The sequence below is a fragment of the Pyrus communis genome, chromosome 15 (assembly GCF_041283825.1).
Source record: "Pyrus communis isolate YQ-2024b chromosome 15, ASM4128382v1, whole genome shotgun sequence".
Taxonomy (NCBI): Eukaryota; Viridiplantae; Streptophyta; class Magnoliopsida; order Rosales; family Rosaceae; genus Pyrus; species Pyrus communis.
The window spans coordinates 30,238,129-30,249,760 of NC_142579.1; the positions used below are offsets into that span (position 1 = coordinate 30,238,129).

General features: G+C 41.6%; 3 protein-coding genes and 1 pseudogene across 3 annotated transcripts; 3 read left to right on the forward strand and 1 right to left on the reverse strand.

The window, feature by feature from the left end:
- Window positions 1–311: 311 nt before the first annotated feature.
- LOC137729635 (ubiquitin fusion degradation protein 1 B pseudogene) lies at window positions 312–1,205 on the forward strand (annotated as a pseudogene).
- A 1,664-nt stretch (window positions 1,206–2,869) lies between these two features.
- On the forward strand, window positions 2,870–4,172 carry LOC148690842 (F-box protein At2g26160-like). The gene has a single exon (XM_088685020.1). It carries the CDS (start codon window positions 2,870–2,872, stop codon window positions 4,145–4,147), a length of 1,278 nt encoding a protein of 425 aa, XP_088541146.1. The 3' UTR covers window positions 4,148–4,172.
- Window positions 4,173–6,301: 2,129 nt separating this feature from the next.
- On the reverse strand, window positions 6,302–8,588 carry LOC137738618 (mitochondrial import inner membrane translocase subunit TIM17-2). The gene is made up of 2 exons (XM_068478106.2): window positions 7,727–8,588; window positions 6,302–6,648 (listed from the first exon to the last, which is right to left on the reverse strand). The coding sequence occupies exon 1, from the start codon at window positions 8,420–8,422 to the stop codon at window positions 7,736–7,738; it is 687 nt and encodes a 228-aa protein (XP_068334207.2). The 5' UTR covers window positions 8,423–8,588; the 3' UTR covers window positions 6,302–6,648; window positions 7,727–7,735.
- Window positions 8,589–8,934: 346 nt separating this feature from the next.
- On the forward strand, window positions 8,935–11,380 carry LOC137748212 (uncharacterized). Its single transcript, XM_068488329.2, has one exon. It carries the CDS (start codon window positions 9,187–9,189, stop codon window positions 11,206–11,208), a length of 2,022 nt encoding a protein of 673 aa, XP_068344430.2. The 5' UTR covers window positions 8,935–9,186; the 3' UTR covers window positions 11,209–11,380.
- Window positions 11,381–11,632: the final 252 nt, after the last annotated feature.

Sequence of the window (11,632 nt, forward strand, 5' to 3'; positions counted from 1 at the left end):
CAAGCACAAGGAGACGATACATCAGTAACTTCTTGGACGCAGTAAATATGGTTTCCGAAGACTGCATCAGTGATTCATCCAATGAAGAGTATTATAGCAGCGATTCATCTGATGAAGACTATGTCAGTGAATCCTCTGCAGATGATAGCAGTTCTTCTGAAGACCATAGCAGCAATCTTTCTGAAGACCATGTCAGTGATTCCGAATTCTATGGCAGAATTTATGAAGAACCTGGCAGTAATTTTAATTCCTTTGAGCAGCTTTACCGTTGTTATCCTGTTTCCTTCATCAACAAGGAACATCTCGAAAGGGGTGATAAAATCGTAATGCCGCCCTCAGCCCTCGACCGCCTAGTGTCAAATTTACAGGTCGATTACCCCATGTTGTTTGAACTCAGCAATCCTGGTGATTCTGGACGAATCGCTCACTGTGGGGTGTCGGAATTTGTCGCTGACGAGGGCCAAATGTATTTACCATACTGGATGATGAAGAAGCTGCTTTTACAAGAAGGCGATATTGTTCGGGTGAAAAACAACAGCCTTGTGAAGGGAACATACATGAAGTTGCAGCCTCACACCATGAATTTTCTTGACATATCAGACCTGAAAGCTGTTTTGGAGACTGCTTTGAGGAGATACTCGTGTTTAGCCACTGGTGACATTATCATGGTTCCTTATAACAATAAGGAGTACTACATTGACGTAATCGAAACAAAGCCTTCCCCAGCAATCTGTATAATTGATACCAACTGCGAGGTTGATTTTGCCCCTCCCCTTGATTATGTGGAGCCTCAAAAGCCAGCAGTGCCATCTATTCAGTCTAAGAAGAGACCAAGAGAAGCCGAAAAGGAAGAAGAACCACCTGAGAAGATTCTGAAATTCAGCCCCTTTACTGGTTCAGTAAGAAGATTGGATGGAAAACCGGCATTGGACCAACCAGTTGCACCGGTTTCCTCTCCCGGCATTCTCAAGCAGAACCAACTGGAGAGTGAGACTGGAACCAAGGGCTCTATGTTATCAACTTCTGCATCAGCGCATCGACCTAATGGAAAGCTTGTGTTTGGTACAAATGGTTTAAGTGCCAACCATCCCACGAATGAAACCCCAAAATTTGTCCCACAGAAGAGCAGCCAAGAGCAGTCTCAGAAGGCCGAAAAGCCAAAGTTGCAAGCATTCACAGGAAAGAAGTATACACTGCAAGGATGAAGTTTAGGAAGATGGCCATGGCTGAAAGCTTATGTAACAAGTAACATCCAGATAAAATTTGTTTCCTTTATTATTTCTCTGTTTTATTTTTTTATTTTACTTTTTTGTGATTTTGATACGTAAATGTATAGTTTGGAAATCAATATAACTCAATCTACTTTACGAACATGTTTTATCGTATATACTTCGCTTTGGTGCAACACTGCAACTCATTGTCTAGTCTAAAATTCTATGCTTTGTAAACAAAAAGTTCTGCAAAAACGATAACGAAACAAACACAAACGCTTCAATTTTGAAGGCTAAGCCCTTGATTCCAATCCTTGAATTTTACCATTGATAGACAACTATTTTCTGTTTAAGTGTACTCAGTTTAGGGAAAAAACACATAACCACAATCCAAAACACAAAGAGTATTGATAAGAAGAATGATGAAAAACCCAAGGACGGAAAATCGCTTCTTCTCAACAATATAACAGACACCACTAGTACTATGGTCTTTTAGTACTAGTGGCGTTTCTCTTTACAAGCGGTATTACTCTTTGCTTGCAAAGTGAAAATATCTCAGAGTCAACTACCTTGAAAGACGTGTTGAATACCAAATTATAGCCTAGACATTCTGTGGTTTATAGGGAAGACAAGGAGTGCATTAAGACACGAATCTCAAAATTTAAAATGACAATCAGTTGTTTTTTTTTTTGGGGGGGGGGGGGTGGTTTTGAGCATCAACCCCCACTGTAGAAATTATATATTCAGAGAAAGAACACGGTAAACACAAGCAAAAATATTGATGGAAGTCGCAAGCTTTTCATTGCTTATTATCAAGTATAAATATACAAGTGTACAGAGAATCCTCAAGGGATAGAATGACTCCCAATACAAATCCTAACGTAATTATAAATCTTCAAGATAAGGTAGCAATATACAGAGGATAATTATACAAATTATGATGAAGTTATGGACGTGGAGGACTCTGTGCTAACACCATAAGGGGTTTGAGTATCACCCCCCAATTTAGGGGGTGAGCAAAAGTATTCCCCGAAGGGAATAGGGTTACGGGTCCCAGACTATACTAGGTTTTTAATCTTATTCCTTAAAACTCATTCAATGGTTCAGATTATGCCAACATGCATGTTTAGTAACTCAGATTGTGCTAACAAGTAACTTCTTTGTTTTAAACTCTGCACGTCAAAATACACTAGTCGCAATCCTTACACGTTATAACCGATTAAAGCATTCTTCATCACCATATTAGAACGGAACTATATAAATGTCAAGACAGAGGATCTAAAAAGGGAGTGCAAAATTTTTCTTTCCCGTAATAAATAGCTAATTGCCAACATTCCTTCAACAAACACTCAAATCCTTCACAAAGTGGTTCACGCATAGAACCCCATGAGATTAGAATTTCATGTGAGATATGATTGTGATCATATATATGTGAATAAAAGTTTAGGTAAAATGTCACACCTAGAGAGAATTTTTAGCTTTCTCATTCCCCTAAGGATTTGAGTTTCCTTGTTCCCCAAGAAACTCTTTGTTTAATTATGCCTCGCAACAGGACCAAAACCCATTAAATCACTCTTATCTTGTTTTTCAGGTAGTCCTTGTTCTCTCTCGTTTTTTCTTTGCATAAATTGCCATATCTTTTCTACTGTTTCACCAATATGGCCAGTACCATGACTTCAACCAGTACTAGTTGCCCATCTGATCATTTAGGATGGGCAAGCGTTCCTCTAGATGTTCTCTTTGTGATTCTGAATAAGCTGTCGGAATACGTGGATCATGTTCGTGTTGCCGGCGTTTGCAAGGGATGGCAGTCTATCGCTAAACTCTATAACAACTCAACGCAGCGTTGGCATAGGGTGCTTCCTCCCATGCTACTGTTCCCTGAAAACTCCAAAGGAAAGAGTCGTAACATTCATAGCCGAACAAAGATGAGAGGAGTATTGTATGGCGTTTCGGAAGGAAAAACCTACGAGAATGTTCAACTGTCGTTGCCTAGTCTTATTAGTAGGACGAAGACCAAGAGGTTCTTTTTTGGCTGTGGTCATGGTTGGTTGGCCCAAGTAGAACATCGTCCTCAATGCCATATTACTCTCCTCAACCCTTTCAGAAAATTTGAGAGCGTTTCTCTCCCTCCCTTGAATGCTGGTGGTTTTGCGCCGCAAAAAGTCAAAAACATAAAGGTTATCTTGTCCGCAGTTCCCAACTTGAATCGAGACAATTATGTGGTTGTAGCATTCTCCATGTATGGGAAAAACAGGATTGCTTTCTTTAAAGGGGGACAAAAGGATTGGACTTACACGTTTGGGCCGTACAGGTTTATCGATGCTATCTTTTGCAAAGGGGATCTCTACGCAGTTGAATGTAGTGGAAGTACAGTTCGTGTGTCAGTGTTCAATATCCAAAGCATCTTTGCTAAAAAGGCCCATTCGTGGCAAAAACCAACGGCACGCCTTGTAATTGAAACGCCAAGATTTTCTCGTTTCGGATATCTTGTGGAATCAACCATAGGAAACCTGTTCTATATTCAGAAACGTTGGCGTCCAGAAAGTGGTAGGATTCCTGGCAATAACAAGCGGCCGCCGGCCGGAGTGATGTTTAGGGTTTACGAGTTGGCTTTCAGTATTGATGGGGGACAATTGATGGCGGAGGCGGTTGAGGTAACGAGTATCGGTGACGAAGTTTTGTTCGTTGGTGACAACCAGACATCGGTATCTGTTTTAGCTTCAGATTTTCCTGGGTGTCAGCGCAACTCCATATACTATGCGGATGCTGTATTAAATTTTGCAGCAGGGCCCTTTCGTCGATATTCAGAAGTACCGTTTGATATGGGTATCTTCAACTTAGACGAGAAAGAGACCATTCTGGAATATAACTATAAAAAAAACCGTTGGAAGCCATACATACTTTGGTTAACCCCACCTGTTGAGGGACTCTGATATCTAATCAAGCTTCCAGTCTATCTTAATTGCAAGGATTAATTATAAATTTAGATCAAGGAGTGATTAAGTATTCTATTCTTTTTTATAGTTTATGTACTTTATGTTTCACCTGTTTCACGTCTCTCAATAATTTGTAGTATCAAATGCGTTACTTCTTTGTTTTCATGTTTATCTTATTTCAGTTTTTACACGTTTTCATTCATTATGTCAAAGGCTGTGTTGCCTAGAAGCATAAGGGGAAAGGGGATTAGGCTAAGCCACACAATGGGTTAGCCGGAACTAAAATTGAACTCAATATTAATATTATACATCCTTGTTTTCATGCAAGTCGAATTTGAGACGTCTCGCTTATCAATGAAGAGAAATATAACTAGACTGTGGTTTTGATGTTGTGTATGTAAAACGGGAAGTGACCACCTCAGCAATATCTAGTTCTCCAAGGTTTTGATGTAAGTTGTGTATGTAAAAAGGTACTTCTTATGCAACCACCAATTACAGCATTCTCTGATTATAGAACGGGACTGTGTAACAGTCAATATGGAAGAAACCAAAATTTTACCTTCAAATCATTCAGATAGTGGTTCAAACAGAATCCCATGAGATTAGGATTTCGTACGCCTAGGATTAAATCTTAGGTTACAAGTAACAGTTATAGACCATCTTTTGCTTTCATATTCCCCTGGGATTTAACTTTCCTTGTTCCCCAAGAAACTCTTTCGTTAAACAATCTGCCTTGTGACTCGAGTACAATGCATTAAAGCATTATTCTCTTGTTTTTTGGTTTTCTCTGGTTTTTTTTCTTTTCGTAAATTCATTTATATTTCATTCTGTTTTAATCCACATGGCTGGTACATTGACCTCGAGCAGACTAGTTACCTGTTTGATTATGCAGACTGGGCAAGCCTTCCTCAAGAGGTTGTCTTTTTTATTCTGAATAAGGTGTTGGAACCCCTCGACCAAGTTTATGTTGCTGCAGTTTGCAAGGAGTGGTGGTCTGTTGCAAAAGACCATAACAACTCAACGCAGCGTTGGCGGCCCGAGTTTGAAGTCGTTTCTCTCCCTCCCTTCCCTCGCTTGGGCAGCTTTCTGTTGAGAAAAAACGATAACACAAAGATAAAAGTTTTCTTGTCCGCTGTTCCCAATTTGGATCGAGACAATTTTGTGGTTGTAGCATTCTAAATAAACGAGAAATCAAAGATTGCTTTCTTTAAAGGGGGGTAAAAACGTTGGAGTTGCAGCACTCTTAAGACCAGGTATATTGATGCTATATTTTATAAAGGTAAACTCTACACGGTTGAATGTATTGGAGAGAGACATGTGGAAATTTTGATGTCCAAAGTCATTATTTTGTAGGAGCAGATTCAATCTTAATAAGCAAGGAAATGAAAACCTAATTCTAAAGAATTGGGTCTAAAACCCAAACAAAAATAATTAACTATTTTCCCAACAGTCACCCACGTCTGCAGAATTACCAAGCATATATCTAAAGACACGCAATTGCTTAATTTGGTATGAGAGAACCATTTCATACTATAAGCATTAAAGCAACTGAGCAAGAAATAAAAAACCAAAATTTCGACACAAAATCGAAGAAACATTTCATACTGTATGCATTTGCAGAGTCATGACCTCATCAACATTTTATATTAATTTTTTAGGAGCTCGAGATCATGGTTAAGCCACATCAACATAATATATTAATTTTTTAATCCACGTCAACATTTCATACTACATGCATTTGCAGAGTCATTATTTTGCAGGAGCAGATTCAAGTGACACATTATTCAACCGCTCCACCGCCACAATAAGCGCCTGAAATCACAAATTGCCCTCGCCGTGAGCCTTCAGTACAGCTGCTGAGCCAGGGCTAATCCGGGCAGAGCAAGTCCCACCTTCTGGCACTCCTTTAAGCAAATGCCCAAATCCTTCACGAAGTGGCTCACATAGAATCCCGGCTCAAAATCCCTCTTCAGAATCTGGCCGCCGTACAAATCCAGTGACCTCGACCCGGCAGCGCCGACTTTGATCGCGTCAAGGAAAATACCCACGTCGAGGCCGGACTTGTGGACGGATATGAAACAAAACGATTAATGTACCAAAATAAAAATTTGAGCAGAAGACAAAGATGAACGTACCACACCATACAACCTGTTCCGAAACCAAGTCATTCGCATTCGAGTTTGTATTAAGGATAAGTAATTTCACATTAATGGAAACATGAAATTAACATTCGTCTTAATTAAGGAACTAGTTTTCCAGCCAGAGTATAACGTACAATCCCTGAAACATAACAGGCGAATAATTATTCGAAACTAGTACACCGGCCAGGGTATAACAATGATCCTTAATTCTAACACAGGAACACCTAACTGTTTGAGTTTTCCCAACTTCTTTCGACGTTATGGTTGTGGCGAGCTTCGTGTCTCTACTATGTACTGCTCCTCAAGCGCCTCAAAGCAAAAATGAAATATCCATAGCAGTCTTGGGCTGTTCATCCACTGAAAGAATGAAAAGACAGAACCACCAATTAATCCAAGACCAAAATTAAAGAATCATAGACCGCCCTAATCATAGCATTGTCCAATGAAACATGCATCGGCAACTGGCAATGCCATGGGGAAAAAATACAAGTTTGAGCAGAACTCCAAATATTTGCACAACCATAGACTACAACGCATTACCAATTCAGCAACATTCTATTCCAAATACAATCACGGACTACAATGCATACCAATTCAGCATTGTTCTATTCCAAATATTTGCACGGTCATAGAGTACAACGAATACATTCAGCAACCTTCCATTCGGGGCATAAAGGACAGGACTAATATGCCACTGGCTTAGATTACAGAATAACACTAATGCTTGGAACAACGAAACATAAACTATCTGGCTTAGTTCTCAAAGGAAGGGGATTTTCTTCTCTGCATATGTGATCACTTCAATCTTTACAAGCATAAACAAGAACGTCATGCAGTTACAAATACCCTAAGTTAAATTTGAATGATGCTATTCACATCTACTCTTTGTGAACCTTACGAGCCTCAACGCAACAACTGGTTCCCAAAACTTTCTATATCCATATAACCAGGACAAATTTGTGTAAAATAGTCCAGTCTCAATGCATGAACACGAGAAATACAGAAAACGTGATGATCAAGCAGACAAGCACCAAGGCCAGCATGCAAATGCTAAACCAAGTCACAACAAAATTATCACATTGTCCACGAGAATTAGGTGAAAACAATCCAAAGTATGCAAACTCTTAGCGCTCCTAATCCACGAAATTATTACAAAACATTCTTTTGCAGATCAAAAGCATGGAACAACGATTCAAGCAAGACATGAAATTTGAATTGGAAAAGCATTATAATACAAGCTATAATTTCTTGGTTATTCCAAAAAACCTAGTAAAAGACAGAGCACAACATAAACCTATCGTTTCGGCGAAAATTAGAAATAAAAACCTTAACTTTCTCAAATCGCGCAGTTCAATACCAAACCCCCCCCCCCCTTCTCCCTAAATACAATCTAATCATCAGCCTTCTACGAAAACCCCTCCTCCTTAATCCTTACCATAATCAATCACTTAAACTCGAAGGTCGGCACTGGCGGTGCATCGAAACTCTCCAAAATCTTCGTCGCGCTTCCGCTGCTCTTGGCCTCAGACTCCTTCCCCTTTTCGAACCACCCTCCAAACCACGATCCTGAGCTCGAGTTCGCCTCAGATCCGCTGCTGACGGACGTTGCCATCTCTGGTGGGCCAGGCTGACTCGGATCCCGGCCCATCGGAGGAAGCCCAGGCATACCGGCCATATTCGCCGGCTCTTCAATCACAACCGGCATCTGCTGCTGCTGGCTCATAAACTTATTAAGCATGATCCCAGCTCCTTCAATCAGCGCCAAAAGAACGCCACCGAAGGCGGCCGATCGGGCCGAGGCGCCAAGCCCCTGTCGCATCTGGAGGAAGCCACCGGTGGCGGCGCCCGCGATGATGGAGTTCCAGGGGTCCTCCTTCTGGCGGGCGTAGACCATGGTGCAGTCGAAGGCGGAGAACAGGCCCCCCCAGACGGCGAAGCTTCCGCCGACGCGCGGCGCGTTCATCCGGACGGCCTGGGAGCCGCCGATGAACCGGGCGCCGGCGGGGGAGTTGTAGACGCCCTTGATGAAGTGGAAGGCGGAACCGCCGACAGCGCCCATGCCGAAGGCGCCGCCTATGTCGTCGAGGATGCGGTCGGGGCACGGTTCCCGGGATGTTTCTGGAGTTCCCATGATTGTGTCTAAAGGCGGTGGTGGGAGGAGAGGGTTTTTCTCTGCTTCGAGCCTTCCAAGGTTTTTGTTTGGAGAACGGAGAAGTCGAGAGAGATCGAATTAAGAGGGCCTGTTTTCCCTATAGTTCTAGGTGTTTGTTTGGCCGTTTTGACGGAAATATCCTTGTGAAATATCGCGGGTCGTTTGGCTCGGTCGGGTTTTGGTTACGGGTGCAAGAAAATGTCAAATCTGCTACACAATGACTCATTTGGCCCTATGTTTCCATTTTTTTCATTTGCAAATTATTTTTTTGCTTTTTGCTTCATAAAAAAAAATATATATATATTACTCCCAACAAATTAACAAAATTAAGTATTATTTGATTTATTTCTCTCCCAATGAATTAAGTAAACAAACATAACAAAACCAAGAGAAAAAAGGTAAAAAATAACGGGTTAAGGGGCATTATAGTCCATCAAAATCCATGGGTCGGGTTCACTCGTAGGTTCTAGGGCTACGACGTCGTTTGACAGCTTAAAGTATCTTATCTTCCAAGGCTGCCGTTTAACCTCCCCGCCATCCTCACTCTTCAGCAAAGCTTCATGGTGGTGGCTGGAACCGTTCAGCGATACGAAGTCGTTTGAAGTGCGGAGAAGCTTCACAGTGAACCAAAAGCCTTCGACACTCTTCAGAAATCGTTTTTGAATCAGGTTTTTGCTCTTTCTCTGCATCCCCTTTTATGTTTTCGGATCGAGTTTTCTGAATTTTTGAAAATAGAGAATACAATGTATGCGAATTTAGCAAAAGGCCAAGCATTTCCCTTGGCAATTAGGGTTTGTTCGAGGCCCGAATCTTTTCACACCTCAAAGTTTCAATCTTTACAAATCGGATCTCATCCAAAACCCCCAATAAACCTTAGGTCGATCAAACTCACAAAACCAACATGCGGGTTTGGTGAAAAAAATTGTGGGTTGTCACATTTGGTTCGTTTTTCAACCGGTTCGTATTGTGAGTTTCTGGAAACTGGGGTTGTTGCAAAACCCAGAAGTGTTTCTGATGGGTTTAGGATTACAAGTGGTGCACAGAGTTGGTGTTTTGTAAGAGGTAGAGGTTTTTCGAGTTGCTCGGGTCAGGGAGTTGATGGAGGGATTGGTGGGGGTAGAGCTAGGAAAAGACTCCCGTGGTTGCCGGCAGCAAAAGCTAGGGGAGCAAAAGGGTTGGAGAAGGGAACTACGGCGAAGACATCTGTTTCGTCTTGGGAGCAATCTGCTAAGAGGTTAGAGGAAGTTAGTGATAATGGTTCTTGGGGAGAAGCGGCAAAGAGATTAGATGGAGATAGTAGTGAGTCGTCTTGGGGAAAATCGGGAAATAGGTTAGAGGAAGAAACAAATTCGAAAACTGGCCATGCTTCTTGGGATGTGTCAAGAAAAAATTACGTTAGGAAAAGTGGTCCATTGCAGTATGGGAGTAGAGAAGGTAGAACTGAAAGGGGAACTTCGGTAAAGGATCGTCAGAGTGATCACCGTGGGAGGGACAAAAGATTGGATGAAGCCGATACAGCAAAAAGTTATGTTAGGAAAAGTGGTACATGGGAGCAATGGGGTAGAGAAAGTAGAACCGGAAGGGGAAGTGTGGTAAAGGATCATCAGAGTGATTACCGAGGGAGGGACAGAAGATTTGAGAAAGCTGATACAGAAGGAGATGTTGAAGAAGAAGGAGATGAACAAGAAGAAGAAATGGAGGCTGTTGATGATCCAAGGTGGGATCGTATTCAAAACAAGTTCAGTGGAATGGAAGATGTAAAACCTGGACGTGAGAGACCTGAGTTTCGAAGGTGGAATAGGCAGGAAGATTGGGGTAAGAAGACATGGAAAGAGGCTACTGAATCGTCCGTGCCTAGGATGATTGGCCAAAGTGTTTATGGCGTTGGTCCAGTTTTGGCTGCTTTGTCAGCTGGAAGAAGAGAATTTTATGCATTGTATGTTCAAGAAGGGATGGATTTGAGCAAAAATAATAGGAAGAAGAAGGACAAGAAGGGCTTTGAGAGAATTTTAATGATGGCTGACAAGATTGGGTTAAACGTAAAGGATGTGTCCAAGCATGATCTTAATATGGCTACTGATAATCGACCTCATCAGGGTCTGGTTCTAGATGCTTCTCCGTTGGAGATGGTGAAAATTAACGAATTGGACCCCGTTTCGGTTGAGGAAGGTAAGGGCTCTCTTTGGGTTGCTTTGGATGAGGTTACGGATCCTCAGAATGTGGGAGCAATCATCAGGTCTGCTTACTTCTTTGGAGCTTCTGGGGTGGTGTTATGTGCAAAGAATTCAGCTCCACTGAGTGGTGTTGTGAGCAAAGCAAGTGCAGGCTCACTTGAGTTGATGGAGTTGAGATACTGCAAGAATATGATGCAGTTCCTAACATCCTCAGCCGAAAATGGTTGGCGAGTTCTTGGAGGTTCTGTTTCTGCCAAGGCTATACCTTTGAACAAGGTTGCACCTAGTGTACCAACAATTCTTGTTCTGGGAAGTGAGGGCACTGGGTTGAGACCTTTGGTGGAAAGATCTTGCACTGATTTGATTAGAATCCCGGGGAATATTCCCATGGAAATTACTGCTGGTGGAGTTGATGATACTGAAACCGTGGAAGGGAATCATGCGTGCTCAGCTGAAGAGTTCCGATCATTTTTGGCCGTGGAGAGCTTAAATGTCAGCGTTGCAGCTGGTGTGTTGCTTCATCACTTAACAGGAAACAATAACGATGAGGATGTCGATGCAGTTAATCAGCAGACTGACGAACTTGACTGAGGTTCGTCATACACGTTGTAATTCATATTGGCACTTTTTAAAGCTTTATCTAAAGTTGGGAGTAGGTTTACAGTTTTTATTTCCTTATCGCCTCTTAATCAGAAATGTGTGCCATAACAACTCTAATTTTTGGTGTTAAAATGAATATCTTAAACGATTTGAGATCATTAAATTGTGCATCACAGTTCATACTAGTGATATATGTGAAGTTTGGACGCTATTATTCACATTCGTTCATAGAAACTAGATACAACAACTAATTGTCTTCAAAGACTGCCGTCATTTTTGCTGCAACTTACCCTTATTCCCTTATCACAAAACACATACATTTCCCTCTAATCTGTGAGCGTGGTGTTCCAATGTTAATGAATGATTACCACAAATCTCACGATGATATGAAGTATGGCTAGCTTTCAATTGTTAC